This window comes from Aspergillus nidulans, chromosome I (genome assembly GCF_000011425.1).
Source record: "Aspergillus nidulans FGSC A4 chromosome I".
NCBI lineage: Eukaryota > Fungi > Ascomycota > Eurotiomycetes > Eurotiales > Aspergillaceae > Aspergillus > Aspergillus nidulans.
Genome location: NC_066257.1, coordinates 714,991 through 735,789, shown reverse-complemented (window position 1 = coordinate 735,789; position 20,799 = coordinate 714,991). Strand labels below are relative to the sequence as shown.

The 20,799-nt window shown below is 50.7% G+C and overlaps 6 protein-coding genes across 6 annotated transcripts, besides 1 other annotated feature; 3 read left to right on the top strand and 3 right to left on the bottom strand.

Annotated features, from left to right (window-relative positions):
- Window positions 1-20,799: part of a sequence feature (contig 1.107 303..444822(-1)) that runs on past both edges of the window.
- Window positions 1,016-1,730, top strand: ANIA_06259 (uncharacterized protein; the record flags this gene model as incomplete). Its single annotated transcript, XM_658771.1, has 3 exons — window positions 1,016-1,213; window positions 1,286-1,560; window positions 1,640-1,730. 3 exons carry the CDS (start codon window positions 1,016-1,018, stop codon window positions 1,728-1,730), a joined length of 564 nt encoding a protein of 187 aa, XP_663863.1.
- On the top strand, window positions 3,481-5,170 carry ANIA_06260 (PAPA-1-like domain-containing protein). Its single transcript, XM_658772.2, has 3 exons — window positions 3,481-4,531; window positions 4,582-4,688; window positions 4,745-5,170. The coding sequence occupies exons 1-3, from the start codon at window positions 3,733-3,735 to the stop codon at window positions 4,994-4,996; spliced, it is 1,158 nt and encodes a 385-aa protein (XP_663864.1). The 5' UTR covers window positions 3,481-3,732; the 3' UTR covers window positions 4,997-5,170.
- On the bottom strand, window positions 5,285-5,866 carry ANIA_10802 (uncharacterized protein). Its single transcript, XM_050611486.1, has 3 exons — window positions 5,810-5,866; window positions 5,670-5,742; window positions 5,285-5,616 (listed from the first exon to the last, which is right to left on the bottom strand). Exons 1-3 carry the CDS (start codon window positions 5,862-5,864, stop codon window positions 5,511-5,513), a joined length of 234 nt encoding a protein of 77 aa, XP_050466951.1. The 5' UTR covers window positions 5,865-5,866; the 3' UTR covers window positions 5,285-5,510.
- On the top strand, window positions 6,196-13,164 carry ANIA_06261 (uncharacterized protein; the record flags this gene model as incomplete). Its single annotated transcript, XM_658773.1, has 1 exon — window positions 6,196-13,164. The coding sequence occupies one exon, from the start codon at window positions 6,196-6,198 to the stop codon at window positions 13,162-13,164; it is 6,969 nt and encodes a 2,322-aa protein (XP_663865.1).
- Window positions 13,730-15,388, bottom strand: ANIA_06262 (DUF4050 domain-containing protein; the record flags this gene model as incomplete). Its single annotated transcript, XM_658774.2, has 1 exon — window positions 13,730-15,388. One exon carries the CDS (start codon window positions 15,386-15,388, stop codon window positions 14,033-14,035), a length of 1,356 nt encoding a protein of 451 aa, XP_663866.1. The 3' UTR covers window positions 13,730-14,032.
- ANIA_06263 (ATP-binding protein) lies at window positions 15,762-18,829 on the bottom strand (the record flags this gene model as incomplete). The annotated part of the gene is made up of 1 exon (XM_658775.2): window positions 15,762-18,829. One exon carries the CDS (start codon window positions 18,827-18,829, stop codon window positions 15,959-15,961), a length of 2,871 nt encoding a protein of 956 aa, XP_663867.1. The 3' UTR covers window positions 15,762-15,958.

The window sequence follows — 20,799 nt, the reverse complement described above, 5'->3', positions numbered from 1 at the left end:
CATTTTCTATGCAAGGCGTGGTTGTATGGTTTGTCACGGGACTTGTTTTATGCCGCCAACCCACGCAAAAATTATTGTGCAATGCTTCTTCCACACTGACCCCATCAATACATGCAGCTCGTTTTCGGAAGACTAGCAATCTGACCGTTCTGCATAGAGCAAAAATACGTCCTCGGACAGGCTCGAACTGTCAACCTCCTGATAATCAAGGATCTCTCCTAACAGTCAGACGCGCTAACCAGTTGCGCCACGAAGACGGACATTTTAACATCGACATTTTTACTAGTGTACCAGTAATGAAACTCTGTCTGATACTTTGTATGTGATAAGCAATGTGATGGCTAGTTAGTTAATTTCACTGTATGAGCTCATAGTTGGCGTGCAGTATATAGGAGATTATGCCGGCCCTGCTATAGCTTTAGGTAAATGGGTATCAAGCCCTAACAAACTCTACCAAAGGTCTATGCTCCATAAAGCCTCGCCCCGGTGTCAGCCACTTGGAATATATAGTGCGTATATGGTCTGATTTGGGCTGGTGAGCTTCAGCATGTGCGCTTATTGTACCACGACAGTCCGCGATACCAGAGGCAGTCCCCAGGCTTCCGCTTGGACGGTGTGGGCCCTATCGAACGCCAGTTGATCCAACTCCGGGATGATTCTGTAACTTCGAATGGAGGGCAAATTCATCGCTTGACGCAGCGGGGCTAGAGTCTGGATATCAGAATGCGAGTGCCTTGCAAGGCTGAAACAGCCTCGAAATCAATACGTATGGCAGAGTCCCGTGTTCTAACCAACACAGAAGTCCAAGCCTGAATACGAGCTTTAGTTCGACTGGCCGCAGGGCTATGATAAATTGGTCAATTGGCACATGAACCCGCCTTTGCTGTGGTCCTTTTCTCTTTCATAGATGATTTATATACCTTTCGTGCGACCGCCTGCTCAGCATTGTCTGGCTCCTACAATACTATATGTCGCATATAGGAGCCACCTACGAACAAGCCATAAAAAGGAAAGCATGCCACCGTCAAATGCAACGCAAAACAGCCAACCGGGCAAACTTGCAAGCCCCGTCAAACATTACCACGAGAGACGCAGCTCATTCGCTGTAGGAATCTGGATTCTTTCTATCCTAGTTCTCGGCCTGGCTGCTGCAGTGGTTGCGAAAGCTCCTGCTAGCCCTCTGCGATCTTCAGCTTCCTACAATGTCGCAGTGGTATGTCCTCATTCATCGCATCGTGCTAACCACCCGATGTTATTATATCCGCGCAATGCTGAAATATAGCAGGCATCGCTCCAATTTTTCCTCTTCTTCCTCGCCGGCTCAAAGCCGGTATCGACAACCGATGCACGGCCACCCAAGGCAGGGACTATCACGCTAGTGATTTCCACACTCATCTGGGCCGCCGCCTTCCCCATCATGTTCATCTTCGCTAGCGAGGATGATCGCTATGCGGTGGTGGATTTCGACAAGCGTGTTCTGGCTCTAGATATAGGGACGGGCGTTGTCAGTGGACTGGAGAACATTACCTTGGCATGCGGAGCTTTTGGAGCTTCGATATTGTAGGTTATTCCCACGGTATATCGTGATATCGGCATGTCGGTATCCCAGTGAGGAGTGTACTGACATAACGACTCTCAGCTTATGTATCATATTTCAGTGGTATTATACTGCCCAGCTATACCGAGGCCACTTCACTCGCGACCATATTGAAGCGGCGTATAACGACTAGGCGAGAAGAACAAAAGCTGTTGAGCAGTTCTCAAACTAGAACTGGACAAGACAAGTGCCCAATGTCTAGTCTAGTGGGTTGCTGATTCACCTCGCTGGCTCCTGGCCTGCACTTTTTTACCGTTGAGAGACATACGACAACTAATCAGAATCCTCAAAACAAGGGCCGCTCAATTTGTAGAAGACGCAAAAAAGCTACCTGCGCAGCGATTGCGCATCAGACATAACCCAAGTATGTCATACTGAGCGTACCGCTCCGGCCGTAGTATTGTTCTTATGTCAAACACCATCCTCTTCAACCTAGCACAGAGCCCTCATTCCACAAGCTAGTATTCCATCAAATCCATCTATTTCCGGTGAATGCGATCATCAGCATCCCTAAGTAACGCACCACTGGAAGACGTAGAGATTTAAACCCCCTTCTTGACCATGCCATTACCACCCTTCCAGAGTGGGAAGACAGGTTAAATCCATACTATACTAGTAACGATTGGGTAACGCCCGCGACATCCCCAAGGCCAGTACTTGGGTTCCTACGCGTACCTGCCTTGTCTTGACGGAAGTTACATCAGACTATACCCTGCCCCCTCTGAGTCAGGTCTTGATTGGCAAAGTATATGTGATGACTTGGAAGACATATATATATACTTGCGTACTCCTCATCCAAAGAAAAAAGTCCCACCAACTTGTCGCGACAGAATCCACAAATGCAGGAATAAAAAACGTCCCCGGACAGGCTCGAACTGTCAACCTCCTGATGACCAAGGATTTCTCCTAACAGTCAGACGCGCTAACCAGTTGCGCCACGGAGACGAGTTGACTGGTCAGCGGCAGTGTATTAGCCTACTTATTCAGATCAACATCCGGTGTGCTGGCCTCTTCTTATTCAACGGTTGTGGTAAGTGTACTGCATTGGGATAGATTTAAAAGCGCAGCATAGTGGACGTGAAGCCAATTTTCAACAACAAAGCGGGGCTTGACTCGAGCTAATGTGGACGAGCTACCACCGCGTAAGGGCGTATCAGTACCAATACTAGATTAAAACAGCTGATCGTGGAGACTGACAGTACACCGCCTGGCAGAACGCGGACTTAATAGATCGCCATCTGACAGAGATTAAAGTACATCTTAAAAGTAGTCAGCCAGCCTCTTGATCTAAGAGGATTTTTAACTCTTGTGTTGATCACTGGTGGCACGGAACCCCTCAAGTCACACTGCTTCCCCCAAACTAAACCGGAAATCCTGCCCAGACACCGCTTGGCCTGTCAGCCGATCAGAACAGCGCTTGCAAGTTGCTGGCCAAGGTCTCTCTTCTGCGTGAGTACTTGAGACCCTGTTCTACCTCTCGTATCATTCTTATCGCAATGGACACTGTGAAAATATGCCCGACTTCAAAACCTTTGGATGAATTCTTTGTCCTCAATATCATCCGTCCTTTCCTCTCCGGTCCCGTCCAACGGTCGAGGCCCCCCATTTACCCGGCCCTGGTCAACCCAATCGCACCATCCTGGTGACTGCAACGCTTGAGCTGTCCGTCTCTCACCATCTGGTGTTGCGACTGGCCTAGAATGCTCTCATTGGCTCCATCGTCGATGTTCGTTTCAAGCGTTCAAGCGGCGCATGAACGACGCGATAGATAGGGGTTGATGCACTGTTGCTTCCCGGATTGCATCTTCTGCCCCCCCCCCCCAATGAAGTGGACTGGCCTATGGATGCCTTGGGTCGATCTTAAAGTGCATGCGTACTTGCTACCCATTTCGCCCATGATACCGCGTGGGTTGTCGTTAATAGCGGCAATATAATTCGAGTTCTATCCTCTGCCACCGAACTCCCCATCCTCACTCTTTCTTCCCGATTCACCACTTTGCTTCCCAGACCCCTCACACGTTCTTTGTTTGTTCTTCTAAACATCGTTTGTTGGACTGGCTATTCCACACCGCGACCTTTTCTTGACCCTTGCCTTTTCTGTCATTTCGAGCGACATAAATTATCCGCTGTCTACCATGTCCTTAGGACGTTCACTTCGTGCCCGCATTGTGAGGGATGATCCTTCAGCGATAGAAACTAATACGAGTACCAGGTCAACTCGTCAATCCCGCTCTACCCAGCTGCTACCATCTGTGACAGTGGTACGGGCTCCATCAGAGTCTCCCGAGGGCAGTCGGAAATCCATTTATCTTACAGTCAGGATGCCGTCTAGCAAGCTTCGCGAAGCGACTAGTGGCAGCTTGCGAAGCGCGGCGGCCAGGCGCTCGCATAATGTTTTTACTGATAACCCTATTGTCACTGGCCCGCGCACGAGCAGGTCAAAGAAGAGGCTCGTGGAGATAAACACCAGCGACGAAGAAGAAGAGCAAGATTTAGATGACCAGGAAGAAGACGAAGTTGATGATGAAGATGCGCCTGGAGAAGATGATGAAGATGAGGATGCAGACGCAGATGGCGATGTGGATATGGACGACGCTCCACCTCAACCGCCAGCATCAAGAAGACACGCCAAGGCTGCTGTAACATCTGCGCCTAGAGGGAAGCCGGTAAAGAGTGTTGAGGAAAAAGAGATGGAGCTTGATGAAGAGGACGATGAAGAGGATGAAGAGGAGCTATCAGAACCTGATTCGAATGCGGATGGTGAAGCCGATGACCAGGAAGAAGGAGTGACGCTCAACATGGATGAAACCGGTGAGCAGGATGAGGACGAAGAAGACGAGGAGCTCGACAGTGACGGTGAAATGCCGGATATGAGCAAATTGACCAAACGACAAAGGGGTTCTTTGGGCAATGACTTCCTGCAACTCCCAATGGGTTAGTTTAGGCTATCACATCGTGAGACAGCGATGGCTGACCTGGTACAGAACCACAAATCAAAAAACACCTGACTGCGGAAGAACGAGCAATGCGCCGTGCCGAAATGGCTCGTCGCCGGAAAAATCTTAGCGAGAAGCGAAACGAAGAGGAGAAGGTACGTACTATAAGCCCTCTGGTCTTTACTTTCCTAGCAATGCTAACATGACTTAGATGGATACAATCAACAGACTTCTACGGAAACAGGCGCCAAAGCGACGTGGTCGAATCCCCGCTGCTGAAGCGGCCGAGAACGCTGCCGCGGACCAGGAAGCAGCGGCGGAAACGGATTTCGTGGACCCGACCATGGTGCGATGGATTAGTGGTCGTGAAGGTAGTCGTGTCGCTGTGCCGGAGGAGTGGATTGGGACCCCCCCAGGGCGTATCTTTGGAGGAACGCCAAGGAAACTAGTTGAGGAAATATGAGTGCACGATTGACGGACGGCGCCTAAACCATAGGCGCACTCAGGATTCGGCGTATCGGTTTTGGCATGCGTAGCAGGAAAGGTTATCTGCTCATTTGCACTTGGAAGAGGAGTTCAGCTGGGAACGGGTCATCACGATACTATCCAGGGCTTGCATGTCCCAAATTATATAATACATTGTCTATGTGCATGAAATAGTCTACATTGGCTCGCCCGGTTTTACCGTTGTACGCTATGCGTGGGTGACTCCGTGCGAAGAGCAGCTTTAGTCTGCCCACACTGTTCGCAACTTACATAACACGACGAAGCGTCGCAAGCATGCCAACGGGCAGACTTAGGGTGTCTACCCAAGTTATCAGGAGACCTGAATGCCTAGAAGCATTTATCACAGTGCCGGCGCTTGAGCCAGTACCCGAAGGGATTTACCTGACCCGGCTCTAGAACCCAGATAGTCCATTACCACTCAAAGATTTCCAAGCCTCGTCGAACCATATTAACGGTAGGATAATGACTCCTTATTTTCCAGTATTACTTTCTGTTGGCGTAGGCGTAGATGTTAAGGTAGAGACGGTCTGTTGCGACTGATGCTCTGGTTGTTGCGCTGCGGGGAAACTCTGGCTTCTATCACTCGTCTTTATCAGTACGCCGAATTCGCTTTTGTGCTGCCAACATACCCAGACGGGGACCTCGCTATAATACCCTTATTGCTTTGGAGTTCCCTCAATGCGGGCTGGAAGGTGTAGTACCCTGCACGGAGATAGATGTCAGTTCAGAACATTGAGCGCTTCGGTTCGATGATTTTAAGGAATCGTACCTGTTCCGACGCCCATTACGACGGCCAGAACGACGGGGATAAAATTCCGACTCATGATGAAGTAGTTGCGTTGCTGAAGAAGTGAAGGAAGATTGTCTAGCTGGGTATCTGGCTAAGGTAGCCTAAGGCGGGTGGGAACTGGCTGGAAAGTTCGCCAAATGAGCGCCAATTTAACGTCCGTCGCGTCTTCCACATAATTTTGGTTCCGACGCGTCCAGACAAACCAACCATCCATCCCATCAACATCTTTCACCTACAACAAAGACGTCAGGCTGCCATTTACCGTATTTGGCCTACGTAATTTCCCGAGTGTCGGGTTCTAATCAAGAGGTGGTTTTCGAAGAATGGAACTCTAGAGACATGGGCTAGCGCGTCCGAGGATGCAAATGGAGTCATGGCGGGAACGAGGGTTTGTGCCAGATTCGGACGAGGAAGATGGGCTCGATAGCCAGGAGATGGGGTTAATGCTGGATGCAACTACTAAGAGTGCCAATAATGTCTCTGTCGTTGTTAGCGCTCTGCGGAGTGAGGAGGTCGCTGAACTGGCTGGAGACGATCATCATAATGGGAGCGATGGAGTGAACAGCCAACAACGGGACAATGCAGATACTTGTGGTGGTAACACTGGTGCTGGGAAGGAGGGTCACGACGGTGCTGATATTGTCGAGGAGACAGTTGCGCCTGTCGACGAGGATATGGATTTGCCTTTGCTTTTACCGGACAGACGATTGCGGACGCCAGACGACGATAACGGAGAAGCCGAACCGGATTTGGGAATAAGTGCGGCAGAAGAGGCTAGGTCTAAAGAAAGGAAGAAGTCTGTTAGCTCTCAGTCATCTAATGGCTCATCCACAGTTGGCGGAAGTGGCTCGTCGACGCCGCGACCTAAGCAACAGCATGATTTTTGGGATATCCCGAGCTCTTCTCCCGATCTGTTGCAAAGGGACTATCATCCCTGGCGTAAACAGACCTCGCATGCGATCGCAGTTACGCCTACTCCCAAAGCAAAGGTGCCTAGCCAGCCCCATTCGCAAAACGAGAACGCGCAGAGGGCGCTGGAAAGCTCTCCTTTGTCCTCACCATTATCGTCCCCTCGCTCCTCCATCTTAGGCGAGATGGAAGAACAGCAGCAACAGCGTCGTGAAGCGTTGGACCAGACTTTTGAAGATCTGCTACCCCCTCTCGATATACCTGAAGATATATTACGACAGTTGGATCAGCCGGAAAGAAGGTCGCTCCGACAACGCAATCCCATTCAATTACACCCTTATCTTCTTGAAGATGCAAAATACAAGAGCCTTATGAAAGCCAGGGGCCTCAAACCTGTACGCTTTCCTCAACAGATCTTGCAACCAGCACGCGCTGCAGACGATGAGAGTCAGGAAAAAGACTTTGGCGATGATGCAGGCTCAACTTCGGACTCGCAAACGACGGGACTTCAGTACATCCTGTCGTCTCCTCTAGATTCTCGACCGCTGTCGGAGCCACGACCCATAGAAGACACAGTTAAGCGCGGCGATAGGCGGTTTGATCGACAACCGAAATACTCTGCGCGCAGCACCGGGCAGCGCTCGCCGAAAAGACGCAGGGTGGTAGGACCTGGAGATGAGCGCCAACGCCAGAGATATCTTTCAGCGCCTCGGCCAGCTCCGCCGCAGGTAGTGGTTGATAACGTATCATCCTCGGAGCCTGATGCTTCCTCGATCTTTGACATCGTCAGCCCCTTGTGCTCGGACAGTGTCTCCCCTTCACTCATGCAGAAGGATACAGGGGCTCAATTTCCGCGTAGATTCTCGCCTCCCGTCGCTACGCCTCGGACAGGAACAAGGGAAAGTGCTCATGACAATTTTGAACCCGTTTTACTAGATGATGATGAAAACGGACTTGACCAACAATCAGATATCGCAGGGACTATTAGGTCAGTAACCCCAAGCAGCAGTTCGGGTTCTGATTTGAATGATGAGGATGAGGACGAGGATGCACAGGAGGCGATTTTCCGAAGATTTCAGAAGAAGATCAAAGGCGTCCTCCCGGCTTCATGGTTGCGACTGGACCAGCAGAAGCAGAAAGGGGGCTCAGGTGCTACACAACGCAATAATGATAGGATGGGTAGGCTGGACACAGAAGCTGCTAAAGGCGTCGCGAGAAAGATAACGAAGAAAGCCCACTCGTCAGCCCCATCTAGCGCGAGGGAACATATTCTGTCTTTAAGGCAGCTCGCTGAAGAGGATAATGATCAGAGTAGCGATATTTCTGATGACGATGACCCGCAACAAAACATAGCTAGATGGGTTGGTTTCGAAGATTCATCACTTGATCAAAAGCTTTGGCCTGATGGAGACATACCCGAAGATAACCAAATCGACTATATGTTTCCGACAGCACCTCGCAACCCTGCTCTCTCCGGGAGTCGAAAGCGTGCCAAAAAGCGCAGAGGACAGGAGGGAGACGAAGTTCGCACCGGTGGTCAATCAAAGAAGCCACGCTTAGAACGGCAAGCGAGGCTCACGGACTCTGTGTACAGAGTACAAAGGAAAAAAAGGTTGTCTCAAAAGCCCCCCAGATTGGGCATCTTGGATGCTCCCGATGTCGCATCAGTGCCTCGAAATAAACAGCCTCAATTTCTGAGAATTGCTGCGAGAAAAGCACGTTACCGCGAGGATCGGGGGAGACGTAGCCCGTCCCGCAAGGTGATTAGGCTGAGTTCTAGAATGGATACAGAAGATGCTAATGCCTCGTTGCGCGAATGGCGTTCAGGGCGCGTGCAGCAAACCACCTTGCCCCTAGTACCGAGTCAGACGCATCGAAGACAGCCCCTACGGGGTCTGTCTACGAATGCTAGACAGATCTTCAACGGCCTAAGCGCGAAGAGGGCGAAAGAGAGCGATCGGGGTGAGACTCGACAAGCGACTTTGATGAGGCACGGTATAGCTGCGAAAGAGATTTCACCAACAGTGAATGCTCCCCCGAATGGCGTCCAACACGCAGCCCCAACAGAGTACGACAATGTTACCGAGGAGAATCTCCTGACAGTAAATGCTCCTTTGGACATTACACCAAGCACTCGTGGGACTGCAATGAAACCTGCGCAGCAACGGCGAGGCAATGCCTGGATTATCCAACGGAACCTCGCCGTAACTTCACTGAGCAGAAGTAGCCCACGTCCTGTTGTTCCGGAATTTGACAGCCATGACAGCACGGTAAGGCAGCCTTCGTCATTGCAGAGGTCACTTGCCCTCTTGGCCCGTGATGACAGGCTGCCTCTGAACCGGTTCCTTTCTACTGGCGAGAGACAGCAAGGTCATGATATTCTTCAGAGCGTTCCTCCAACGAATATTGAGATTGACAAGCCAGTTCACGCTCCTAAATCAGCTGGTGCTTTACGGCCTCGTCAATTGAGGAAGCGACCACCGAAACGCATCGACCTTACGACAAATATCCAAGACTTTTACTCTCCAAATCTCAAAGCTACAGAAATTCCCACCGGAAGCACGGCACAGCTTTCCCAAGGCAGGGGAGCTGGGCAACTGAGGCACTTCAGAACAGCATACTCTGTTGATTTTGATGTTAATCCCTTACACACGGGAATTTTCTTTCATGAGTCCACATTCATTGGTAGCGGAGAGTTCTCTCGCTCCCTTAATATCACCAGACGTGATCTTGACAAGAACACCAGTTCCTCCCATTTCCAACTTGGTGATTGTTCTATGCGATGGGACGCCTGGGATGACTCCGTCTCCTCCCAGCTCGGTTCGGTGTTTGACAAGATTCTCGAATCCGCGGAAACCGCTAAGGCTGGAGGTCCTGGAGACATCTCGTGGAACATGCCTGATTCTGCATACGCTACATACAGAGCCGTGATTAGGTACGCGTCCGAAGCTCTATCATTCATTGACCCCATTGATAGAGCCGGGTTCGTGACAAGAGCAAACAGCCTAATTGCAAAACTCTTGGAAATCTTATCAGACATAATGGCTGCCACAGGGTGTAGTGCAGAGCAATTTATGAAGGTCGCATCGTACAACGTCGTTTTCGCAAACCAAGTTTGCCAGGTTGCTAGCCATAGTCTTGTGAACCAGACCATTAAGCATGAGACAATCAATCTAGCAAAGACGGCCTCGAGACAAGTTATCACTCTTATATCGAGCCAGGCGGGGCAAGAATGCCTTCGGAAGTTCCTCGCCGCGAGTAAGCAGAGAAAACTACAAGAGGAGGGAATAAAGGATGATCATCCGATTGTTGAAGCCTATGTCATTGTTCGACACGTTCTATGCAGCGCTGACAGATTCAGAGGCTGCCTGGAAGACTTTGTGGCGGAGGCGTGCCCAGAAGTAGATGCTAAAAGCACTGAGAAGGATATTGGCATCCTGGAAAGTGGATGGCAACAGGTCCTTACAACTCTCCCCCTACAAGAGATCGATGTTCATGGGATTTCTCGCATTGGCTCCCGTTTCCAGGGTGGCCACGACAACTGGACAGTTGTAAAGCGGCTTTTGCGTCCGGTTCTCGAGAGCGATGAGGCGGATTTAGAATCTCGCCCTATTTCTTACTATAGCTACTGCCGAGTCCTGTTTCAAAGGTGCTTTATTCTCATCAATGGCTGGGGTTGGCGCGATTGCAAACCAATTCTCGACACCCTCTACGACTTTTTTGCCAAGCGGACCTTGTACGATTTGAAGTCAGAAGAGAGCTACAAATCGCCTGCCTTCCTTGATGAACTTGACGGTAATCCTTCATTTCAGATTCTGCCAGGTGACTCGTGCTTCCATATCTTGCTGAAGATACTCGCGAGCGGACTGCGTTTCCTAACAAAAGCCTATGACAAAAAGACGATCCGGAATTATACTTGGCGATTGCTACCGAACCATGGCCGGGATTATCCCAAAGAACAGCCCATCCACCAAGCTGACTTGAATGCTTTGAGAAATCATCATGATCTCCTTTGCGTCTTGTACTCGTCTGTTCCTGATGGTTGCCGTCCTCGGCTGGGAACAATCAAGGACCTGGTCCATCCTGCCACCTCCCACCGCGAAACCTGCAAAATCAGTTTGCGGACATGGACGCGACTTGCTAGATTCAAGTTGTCCACAAAAGAGGATATATCTGGACTAGAGCCCTTCGCCGAGTGGCATGGCTACTTTGTTACCGAGTTCCTGAAGCAGCACAACCTAGCCCGAAAAGAGATTGAGGCGCAAATTGACGGTGGAAATAATTTCTCGCAACAGCTGATTGACAGGACAGTTGCTCAGAACCAGCGGCAGATTGAATCCCTACTGAAGACGGCTCTACAGGGGCTTCAGAGCGCGATCAAATCCGCGCCTTCCTTGGAGCATGCTCAGAAAATTGTGTCCCAGACGCCTATCAAGTTAATATTAGACCTTTTCGATAGCCGCACGACTCGGTTAAATGCAACTGTATTGGAGGGACTCCAGGTTATTGTCATGTACCTTCAGAAATGCGGCTCGCTGACAGGCTCGTCGACCACGAACTCGGCGAACACCTTGATTTCAGCTGATGAGGACAGTCAAGATTATGGAGATTGGACTGATATCGAAGCTGTCTACGGTTATGAATCTCCACCGATTACCTCAGGAGTAGAGCATGTGGAACAGGTATTCCACCCTGCGGTATCACGTCTGGTTTCGAACTGCTTTGGCGACGATCGTTGTCCTGATGATGCTGTCCTTCTGGGAGTCGTCGACTGCTGGTCATCTATGGCACACACTCTTGTGAAGCACAAATTGCGGCGATGGGACAGCTATTTAAGCCCGTACGAAGCTGACTCTTGGCTGGCCCTTCGCTGGACAACGCAGACCAGAAAATTTACTCCTCAGTTTCTGGCGAAGTGTATTGAGAAGGATAGCGAGATCTTATCGGAATGTAAGGCTCAGATCCTTGGAATGTGGCTGTCAAGCTTGGTTGAAAGAGTATCAATGCTCAAGTTCCAACACCGCTTCACCGAGGCAATCCTGAATTGGAATACAGAGGATCCCGTGCTGAGGAACCTTCCATTCTCGCAAAACCCGAAGGAAGAACGATACTCAATAACACTTTCGGATCTAAGTCAGCGCCGTCTGTCACTCATCTCATGCGTTTTGTCCAACATGCGCGTTCATGTCCAAAACCTTGATGATGTGAAATCTCGTGACCTCTCAACCACGCGGCAGGATTACAGAGAAGTTATTCAGAAGATGATGTCGTCCATGAAATCGAATTACCAGGAGCTGGGCAATGGCGAGGCGGAGGTCAAAGGAGCCTACGTAGAGTTCGTCCAGAGAATTGTCGGCTTCTTGCAGCAGCATACAAGGGATATCTGCCCTATCGACCCATTCTTCACAGACACTGCTACGTTCCCTCTGCCATCCAAGGATCCATTATACATTGTTGCTCGTTTGCGAAGCTACCAACCCAAGCTCTCGTCTGCCAAAGTTGCAAAAACGCTCGTTATCTTCATCCAAAGTGTTTCAGAACGAGCCGCCCTTGATGCCGAGCAAACGTACTTCGTCGACCAGCTGTGTGAGTCTATGAAAAATACCTACGAAACTGGGAACCTGGAACAACCCACCTTGCGAGCAACCCTTCTGCAAGGCGTCTTCCCTGCCTACCTTGCGACGGCCTTCACCAACGGAGCTGCATGGATCCTTAGCCGGCCAATCATTGAGACTATTACTCGAGTATTCCAAGAGCTGCTTTTCAGTATTGACACCACAGACTCAGCCTGTGTCTCATCAGTCATGGGCATCTTCTGTGCAATCTTCGAGTCGGCATATAGAGCTCTCCACCACATAATAACAGACGCTAACATGCTCACTCAGCCCGAGGTGTTGATCACCACTACTGCCTTTCTCGAGATGATAACATCTGCCCTCCCGGTTGTCGACTATTTAGACCGTCTGGTCGCAGACTCGAGCGCAATGAGCCACCTGTTAGCGCAAATCCGCGCTTTTCAGAATCTCTCCATATTCATAAACGCCTGCCTCCAACCTCGATCGCAACAATCTTCAGAACCACATATCAGCCTCACCCCTACTCTGGAGGTCTTGCACCCTTCTACCAGCGATCTCGCCGTCTCTGCTACCAGAGAGCTTCAGACCTACATTAACGAAAGCTGGTCCCGCCACCAGGGCAAGTACTACTTCACCAGGCGTGGAGCGCACGCGCCACAAGAAGTGATTATTGACGCATCGATATCCGCAAAGCTAGACAGTCTTCCCGAGAAGGGGGTGAGTGACGCTGCAACGGCGCTTCTATGTGCGCTGGATAGCTTGGATCTGTTTGGGGAGAGCAAAGACGTGGGTGATCACCTGCAAACCAATCTTTCCTGGGAATGGAAGGAAGAAGTACTTGTTGTTTGATAGGACTGTGCTCTACCTAACTACTTATATAACGACGTGAACGAGCACCAAATAGAAGTTAAATATCAACGACATCAATCTCTACTTTGCAGTTACAATTAAGCTATCTCACATCCATTATGACATCTCATTATATACTTCCCTGTGCAAGTATACTTGAGGACCTATCTTGATTCCCCCAGGTTTCATGGCCTCTAGGATGCTGCCACGAGTAAGTTATGCCATATACCCATATCTAGAAAGTGGAGCCCTGGTAGCAATAGCGCCCATTAAGTAGATATCAAACCAATACGGCAGGTACGATTCACTGGGCTGCACGTGTCTTTGTCGTTCCTTCTATCCTGAGCCGCAAAGCGTAGCCTGAAAGATGCAAGTAATTCCCGGGCTTGTGTCTTGGTTCATCTTACTGCAAAAGTATATATCTGTAGACATGACGACATGGAACTGGCAGTTAGTCGTGAAAAGCATCAAGGGCCTATTAGTTTACATGTCATGCTGTACCTAGTGTCGAGTACTCATGAAGAATCAGGTCTATACTTAATCCACCAGAAAGCCATTTTCGTTTGCTTCGCTCCACGTTTCTTTATCAAAGGTAGATGTAAACATGGAACGGAAATAAGTTTGTGGTAATCTTTTTTTGTGACGTTGAGTAGATAAACCTTAATAAATAGTTTTGCAGTAGGTTTCCCTACACCAACCAAACATTGGGATATAAGATATAGAATGAGTGTGGTCCCCGCTTGCTTCTTAGAAACGCTGGAGATAGGGGAACCAGAAAGAAGAGAGAGATAGATAAATAAATGGCCCTGATACTGATGTCGCTCACAGTCGCGGACAACAAAATGTAACGCAGTGCCCGGCCATGCTTCTATTTGTCTCCCTGCTCAACATTCGCACCCACCGATGAGCCCTCAGCAGCCCCAACCCCGGCTTCTGCAGGATCCTCCTGATGCGAAATATTCTGGCTCGAAGAGCCACGCCTATGAAACGGATGGTGCTGAAACCCCGAGAAATGCAAGACCTTGCGAACTGTGCTCGCAATTCCCGACTTGCGCTTCGACTCGGGCGAACTCGGTCTGTTCTTGTCACCCGATGCTGATGCAGGAATCGCAGGCGTATCCGGGTGCTTAGTAGCCGAGGCGTTACTTGGCCGAACGATGGCGTCGTTCGCAAGTACTAGGTTCTGAGGCTTTGGAGGCCACTGTCCGTCTGCTTTCCAGCCCTGAACCATGGCCTTAGTCATGTCGGCGAGGTTAATGGGAACTGTGGGCGTGAGGCCCTGGATGACGACCTTAGAGTAGATGGAAGGGTACATTGCTGGTGTGATGGAGGCGCGTATTGGATTTGAAGTTGCAATCATGGAGGGGACGACAGGGATGAGAGGGTCGTAGAAATGGTCTTGCGTTGAGGGGGTCGAGGACGTCGTAGTAGTGGTTGAAGGGGGTTCTGCGGTGGGAACGGCGGTAGCGGAGGTGAGAGATTGTGGAAGGACTGGAATTTCCGGAATAGCATCGGTAGTGATCTCAAGTTTTCCTGCGTTATCGTTAGGGATTGGTGGTTGAATGTCGCTGCTTTGATCTTGGGCTTGTTGAGCTTGCAACGGTGTGGTTTGATTGTCTGCAATGTTCAGAGCCTCTGTCCTCGATGCGAGGTTCGGCGACTCCCCAGTCGCAGGCCCCGTAGCCGGGATAGCAAACGGACGAGATGTTGTAGACGCCGGAATGCTCTGGGCGTCTGTATCCAACGCCGTAGCGGCGTTACCACCCTTATCCCCAGACTCCGCGTCTTTCGTGGACATTGACCGGTGTTTCTGCTCCCACATCCTGACCTGCTCTCTAGACAAGGCTCCCGACCATGCATCCCGTCTCTCCAACCACGTACGCAACCCTTCATTCCAGCTCATCTCCTCCTCCATCTGCCTGCGCCTTTTGCGCCGACGCTGTTGTGACCCCGCAGACTGGGGTGAAGAAGCATCAAAAGCATCGCCAACGTCCACGCGCTCCGGACTGCCGATGGGCGAAAATTGCGGCTCGAGTTCCGATCCCGAGCTGTCGTATTCGCGGAGTCGCCATTCCAGTACTTCCGTGGGCTCTGGGTTCGCAGGGTACTTTGGCGGCGGGGCACCGGGCTTTGCAGAAAACTCGAAAGACCAGTCATTCTGGACTACGTCGCGGACGTAGCGCTTTGCTTCACGGATTGCCTCATCTCGGGATTCGGAAGACATGGCGAGGGAGCTTGATGACTCGAGAGAGGAAGGTAGGAAGGGAAAGGCGGCGGCGAAAGAAGAGGATGTGAGGGGGTGATCGCGTGAGGAGAACAAGGCGGGACGATGGGGGAGGTACGTCCAAAAAGACCGAGCTAGTTGTCGACCCAGCTGCGCTTTACATATCAAGCTGATGGTAGTTGGCAATGGCAATGGTTGTTTTCTTTGTTCGACGAGAAAAGTTCATGATGCATAAAGACGATTCCCAAGCGGAAAGCGGCGGTCGAGTTGAGTTGTCGAGTACGCCGGAAAACTCTGCCTGGACGAAACATGTTGAAGGCTGCGGGTGGGCAAATGCCGCCACTACAGGTGATCATGCAATGAAAATAGTATATACTCTTTTTAGTCTAACTATTGATTCTGTTGGTACAAGCCGCCGTGTCGCTAATACATGTAGAAAGAGATAGTAGTTAGTGGTGGTACAAATGGCATCGCATGATCGGAACCATCCCTTCCCGAAAGCCCTGTCAAAACACACTGTCGAACCAAAACACCGTCCAAGTCTCATTCTAGGGTATCTAATTGTTGCATTCAGGTACGCACGCGGGCAGCATCTGGTATAGCCTGGTCACTGACATGCGTTGTGAATCCCCACCCGGGGCTCTTCTTGCGCCGACCTTTGCGGTCTCCAAACTGCTCATCGAACTTCCGGATTGCCGAAAGGGAAGACATGTCTTCGCTGATGGATGCGCTGATCTCTTCCATGCCCCGAGTGAAATGCGCCCATGTCAGCGTTCGCCTTGCAGGGTACTGATAGGGGCTTTCGCCTGTATGCTGTTGTGCCAAGGCGTTCTCTTCTCGTACGCAGGCCAAGGCGGCTGCCACGCAGAGATTCTTCAGATCAGAACCAGAGTATAACGGAGTGCGACGTGCCAGTTCGGCAAGGTCGACTGAGGCATCCAGTGCTTCATCTTTGAGATGGATTTTCAGGATTGCCAAACGGTCTTGCTCTGTAGGAAGGTCCACCAGTAGCCGTCTAGGAAGACGACGGAGAACTGCATCGTCTAGGTCGAACGGCCTATTTGTGGCGACCATGATGAAGGTTGAAAGGTCGTTCATTCCATCCCATTCTCGCAAGAATTGATTGATCAGTTCCCGGTGGGATGTGCGGCTGCTGGCTCCAGTACGAGAACAGAAGATAGCGTCGGCCTCATCTATGAAAACGACACACGGATTGAGCTTTTTGGCTAGTGTGAAAATGGCCTTGACGTTCTTCTCCCCTTCACCCACATACATATCATATACCTCGGATCCACTGACTTCGAGCACAGTGGCACCACTTTCGCGGGCCACTGCCTTTGCGAGTAGAGTTTTACCAGTGCCCGGCGGTCCATAAAGAAGCAGACCCGGTATCTTGTCCGTAGCTAGCACACCGTAGGTGAAAGCTTCAGGACGGATAAGGGACAAGGAAGTCAGTGTTTTGAGTGCGTCAATCGTTTCGGGCGGTACATGTACATCAGCAAAAGTAGTGCGAATGCTTTTTGCATCAACCACGCCGTTTAGCAACTTCTTCTCATGCGAATTGCAAGTTTTACGCAGCGACGAGATCAGCCGCTCACGGTTATTTTCGGTTTCGGAAGACCTTGCTTTGGGCGTTCGTTCTTGCAACCACTCGTCCCTTACTCGTTCTGTCCTTCGTAACATTTCGAGCCCGCTCTGGATGTGTTCGAAACCGAAGGCTTCAGTGGCGCGGAGACTTCCAAGAGCAAGTGTCGCTGCCCAATGCACTTGGTTATACGACCAGTATCGCTCATCAAGGCCCGAATCCTTTATAGAAGAAGGATCTAATGGCCAAGAGGAACTCTGGAAGACTTCATCCTTCACTGCCGAGGGTTGCTCCTCGAGTCGTGTTCGGAGCATGCTCTGGATGTGTCGGATGTTAACCTCAAGTGTCCGTTTTTTTCGATCTTCCGCGAATGTTTTTTCCCGTATGTCTGTGCTCATGGCCGGCGTGACGACGACCACTTGAGAGAACTGGTCGTCAAACGCATTTTGAAGTAGCCTGGAGGAATCCGAGTCTGGAGGGACGTCTTGAGCTGCGGTTCCAATGAATAGAACCCGGTGCCCGTCCTTTCGCCGGTCCTGGATTACTTGCTGTAGTAAATTCAGAAATCTGGAGCCCTCACGCGAACTCTGTATCTCAGCGTAGTCCTGAACCTGGACGATGATATCACCCCTTTGTTCTTGTTTAGGTTCGACGAAGTCACTAGGTTCATCTTGATCGGTCGCGGTTGGAGTGAGCGCCTGTCCTGAAGGTTCGCCAGGAGAGATGAGTTTATGCAGAAGCTGAAGCCGCCTCTCCTCGACTCGATCGTAAGACGGTTGAGATGATGCGGTGCCTACTGAACCATCTGACGGGCTAATTGCCGCAACCAGCGACTTGAGACCGAATAGATTGGGAAGAGGGATATCCCCCGGTTCGCGGGCACTCTCAATCGTTATGAATTTTGGGCTGCCCATGCCGCCAGGGCGTAAGTTCCTTGGAACCATCGCGTCGGTTTCACCTTCATCTTCCTCATTCATCCCATCGCCAGACTCTCGCCACGAATTCGAAACTGATGGCCGAAACACTTCATAGCCCAGGAGTCGGATAGGCGACGTTCTACCCGTGTCTGTTAAATCCTGCTCAACGCAGAGTTGGGCGATATCTTGAGCATTGAGCGTCACCAAATCAGCACTGAGCTCCCCGGCAAGGCGCTTTATCACCGCGTCTAGGAACAAAATCCCATCAGGGCCAGGATAATGAAGCACAAGGTGTGATTTGCGCGCAGATGGCTCGGTTGCGTATTTTGCCGGTGGGAGCCGTAAACCGGCCCTTGCGGAGGCGCACAGTTCCTCCCACAACGCGTCGGTCAAGGCGTAACGGTGTTTGAGGGGAGGCTGCCCAGTGGCTGCAGGCGGTTCCTCCCCGTTGCCTCCAGAAGACAGTCCATCCGCAGATGATTTATCATCTTGTACAACGGCGCGGATATTCACCGGTTGTTGCGTCTCTGCTGCCCAACTCTGGCTGAGCACCGTATTCCGCTCACGGAACCAGTCAGGGATTGTGACAGTTTGGGCCACTGGTTCCTTGGAGCGCTTCCTACTTCTGAGCGCCCTTCGAATGGGAGACCCGTAGGGACCCGGATCCTTTGCGCTTGGCCGGTCTACTGGATCAATCGAGGCGTCGGCGTGAGTTGGATTGAAGGTGCCATTGAGTGTTGGCGTTTCGCTGTGGGCATTCTCGGGAACCGAGTCTCGAGGATTATTAGGATCAGACGGTGTCGAGGACCGCCATGTCTGCGAAAGATGAAAGCGACGCAACGGAGACGTGACAGCTGCAGGAAATCGACGGTGCGCGACGAAACGACAGGGTCGTGCGAGAGACCAAAGGAGCCGGCCCTGTTGCATTGACGAGTACATCCGGGGCAAGTGATGCCGCCGGAATCAGAGAATAGTGAGGCTGCTGATGCTGCACGAAACAAACGTCTGCATCAGATGTCAACTGTGCTCTTGAGGACGGAACTTTTTTATCTTAAGCCCATGGAAGCCCAGTTTGTTCTTTGTCAGCAACCACGTGATTTCTCATCAGTGTGCAATGTACATAGCTTTTCCTGGAGTCTCTTTGAGCCTCAAATTCAATGTTCAATACTATTAATAAATGTTTTGACAGAATGTGGGACTTGACATGACGTGATGCGACCTTCAGCTGTTTGAAGGAAATTCCTCGCATTACGTTCGTTTGCTGGGAAAGCACTTGTAGTATGCAAAGCATCTATCTGGTAGTGACACTCAGTTGCCAGCGCCCGTGATCCCAGCAGCTCCAGCAGTTCTACAGCAACTCTAAATCGACTCTACGGTAAAGAATGTGAACATAGATTCGTTCGAAGATGTAGTATTGACGCAGATATCTGATTCTAGTCCATGCACACCAGCTACAGCGTGAGAAGCTTAAGCCCACCTTTTGAGATAAAGCCGTGTCAGCAATCCAACCGCGTTGTCAAAGAACGTTCTGTGTTTCTGCCTTTTGATACCGTTAGCCACTGGACACGGAACACGTTTGGCGAACGAAATATAGAGCGAATAATCTCTCAGACAAAATATACTGGCAAGTAGCAGACCAACCGGGAAAAGGAAGGTCCGAACTGTATCGTCATGGGCGAATTGGATAATGAAAGAAGAAGAGATGGTGTTGTCATCCTCGAGAGACCAAGACATGAAAAACAAGAGGAATTGGTACTCACCCTGCTAATTAGTTGATGACCTGATCTGGCTTAAGATGTATGGTATGATCGCACTGCATCACACGTCATGTCGAGAGATGCAGCGTTGATGACTGGGCTGACATGAAAGCTCTAATTACATGGTACGAGATACATGCACTGCTCCCGAACAATCATGAGACTTTTTCCAGAGAGAAAATTGAATAGGAAGATGGAAGAAAAAAGTCTCGAGATAAATACTGGTGGGGGAAAAAGATGGAAAAGGACTGACCGCCGGCCAACGGTTTTCCCGAGATAAGCGCTAGTTCGTTTCAGGAGTAGCGGAACTCGGCGATCAAATAATCCGGCCAGCAAAGCGCCTCACAGGAAGAAATTCAGAGGCAGGACCAGGAGGTGGTGGCAGATAACCGTCAGGGACTGTCAGGAAATTCCTGGAAGATATCTGAGATCTGGTGCTCGACGCAGTAGCCAGCTGGCTGAAGGTGAGTGCTGCAATTTATGGTTGTTGGAGGTTGGAAGACAGAAGATCTGTCGGCGCCTTCGACCTCACCATTTTCCCTCTCGCTCTGCCTTTTCTCCCTCTTCCCTCCCCCTTGGAAAGCCACCGCATTCCCTCCACCACGCCCTTTTGCTTTCCCCTCTTTTTGAGCGCGATACTGGGTTCTGTCAGCTGTGTGGCGCTTTTCTGGTTGTTCGTGTCTATCCCGATTGCCTGTTCAAACCCACTCCGTTGGTTATCAAGCCTCATATTGAACTGGCGATCGCGAGAGTCGGCCGCCCGTCTTTGGTCCCTAAAAGCCCCTCCACTTCGTTCATCTTCCTCCACTCGATCTTCCCAATTCTCGTATCCGCCGCTTCTCTGCATCGCGTCTCCCCTAATTCTGATCCAGCAGGTGACGATTAAACCGTCGACACCGGCGATATCTTTCAGGCCGATCCATGCCTTAGATTTGGTGTGGTCCCGGCAGGCTCAATCGTCCGCCCACTGCGCTTTTAGGCTTTAGCCTCCGCTCCGACACTAAAAGCGGCCCTGTTGTGTCTCCACGTCAAGCGCGCCTTTTCGAGTCGTCCGCCCGCCTAAACCTCCGTTGCTGTATTTTCGACACTTTGTATTCTTTATTTTCTACTTCAGTCCTGTACCCCCTTCACTCCTAGTTTACACTACTTCTC

Excerpts from the sequence above, each read along its gene's own strand:
- ANIA_06260 (XM_658772.2), top strand. The coding sequence starts at position 3,733 with ATGTCCTTAGGACGTTCACTTCGTGCCCGCATTGTGAGGGATGATCCT. Across the intron at positions 4,532-4,581 it reads CTTCCTGCAACTCCCAATGG|AACCACAAATCAAAAAACAC; the intron begins GTTAGTTTAGGC and ends GACCTGGTACAG. Across the intron at positions 4,689-4,744 it reads AGCGAAACGAAGAGGAGAAG|ATGGATACAATCAACAGACT; the intron begins GTACGTACTATA and ends AACATGACTTAG.
- ANIA_10802 (XM_050611486.1), bottom strand. The coding sequence starts at position 5,864 with ATGAGTCGGAATTTTATCCCCGTCGTTCTGGCCGTCGTAATGGGCGTC. Across the intron at positions 5,743-5,809 it reads CGTAATGGGCGTCGGAACAG|GGTACTACACCTTCCAGCCC; the intron begins GTACGATTCCTT and ends ATCTCCGTGCAG. Across the intron at positions 5,617-5,669 it reads ATAGCGAGGTCCCCGTCTGG|AAGCCAGAGTTTCCCCGCAG; the intron begins GTATGTTGGCAG and ends GACGAGTGATAG.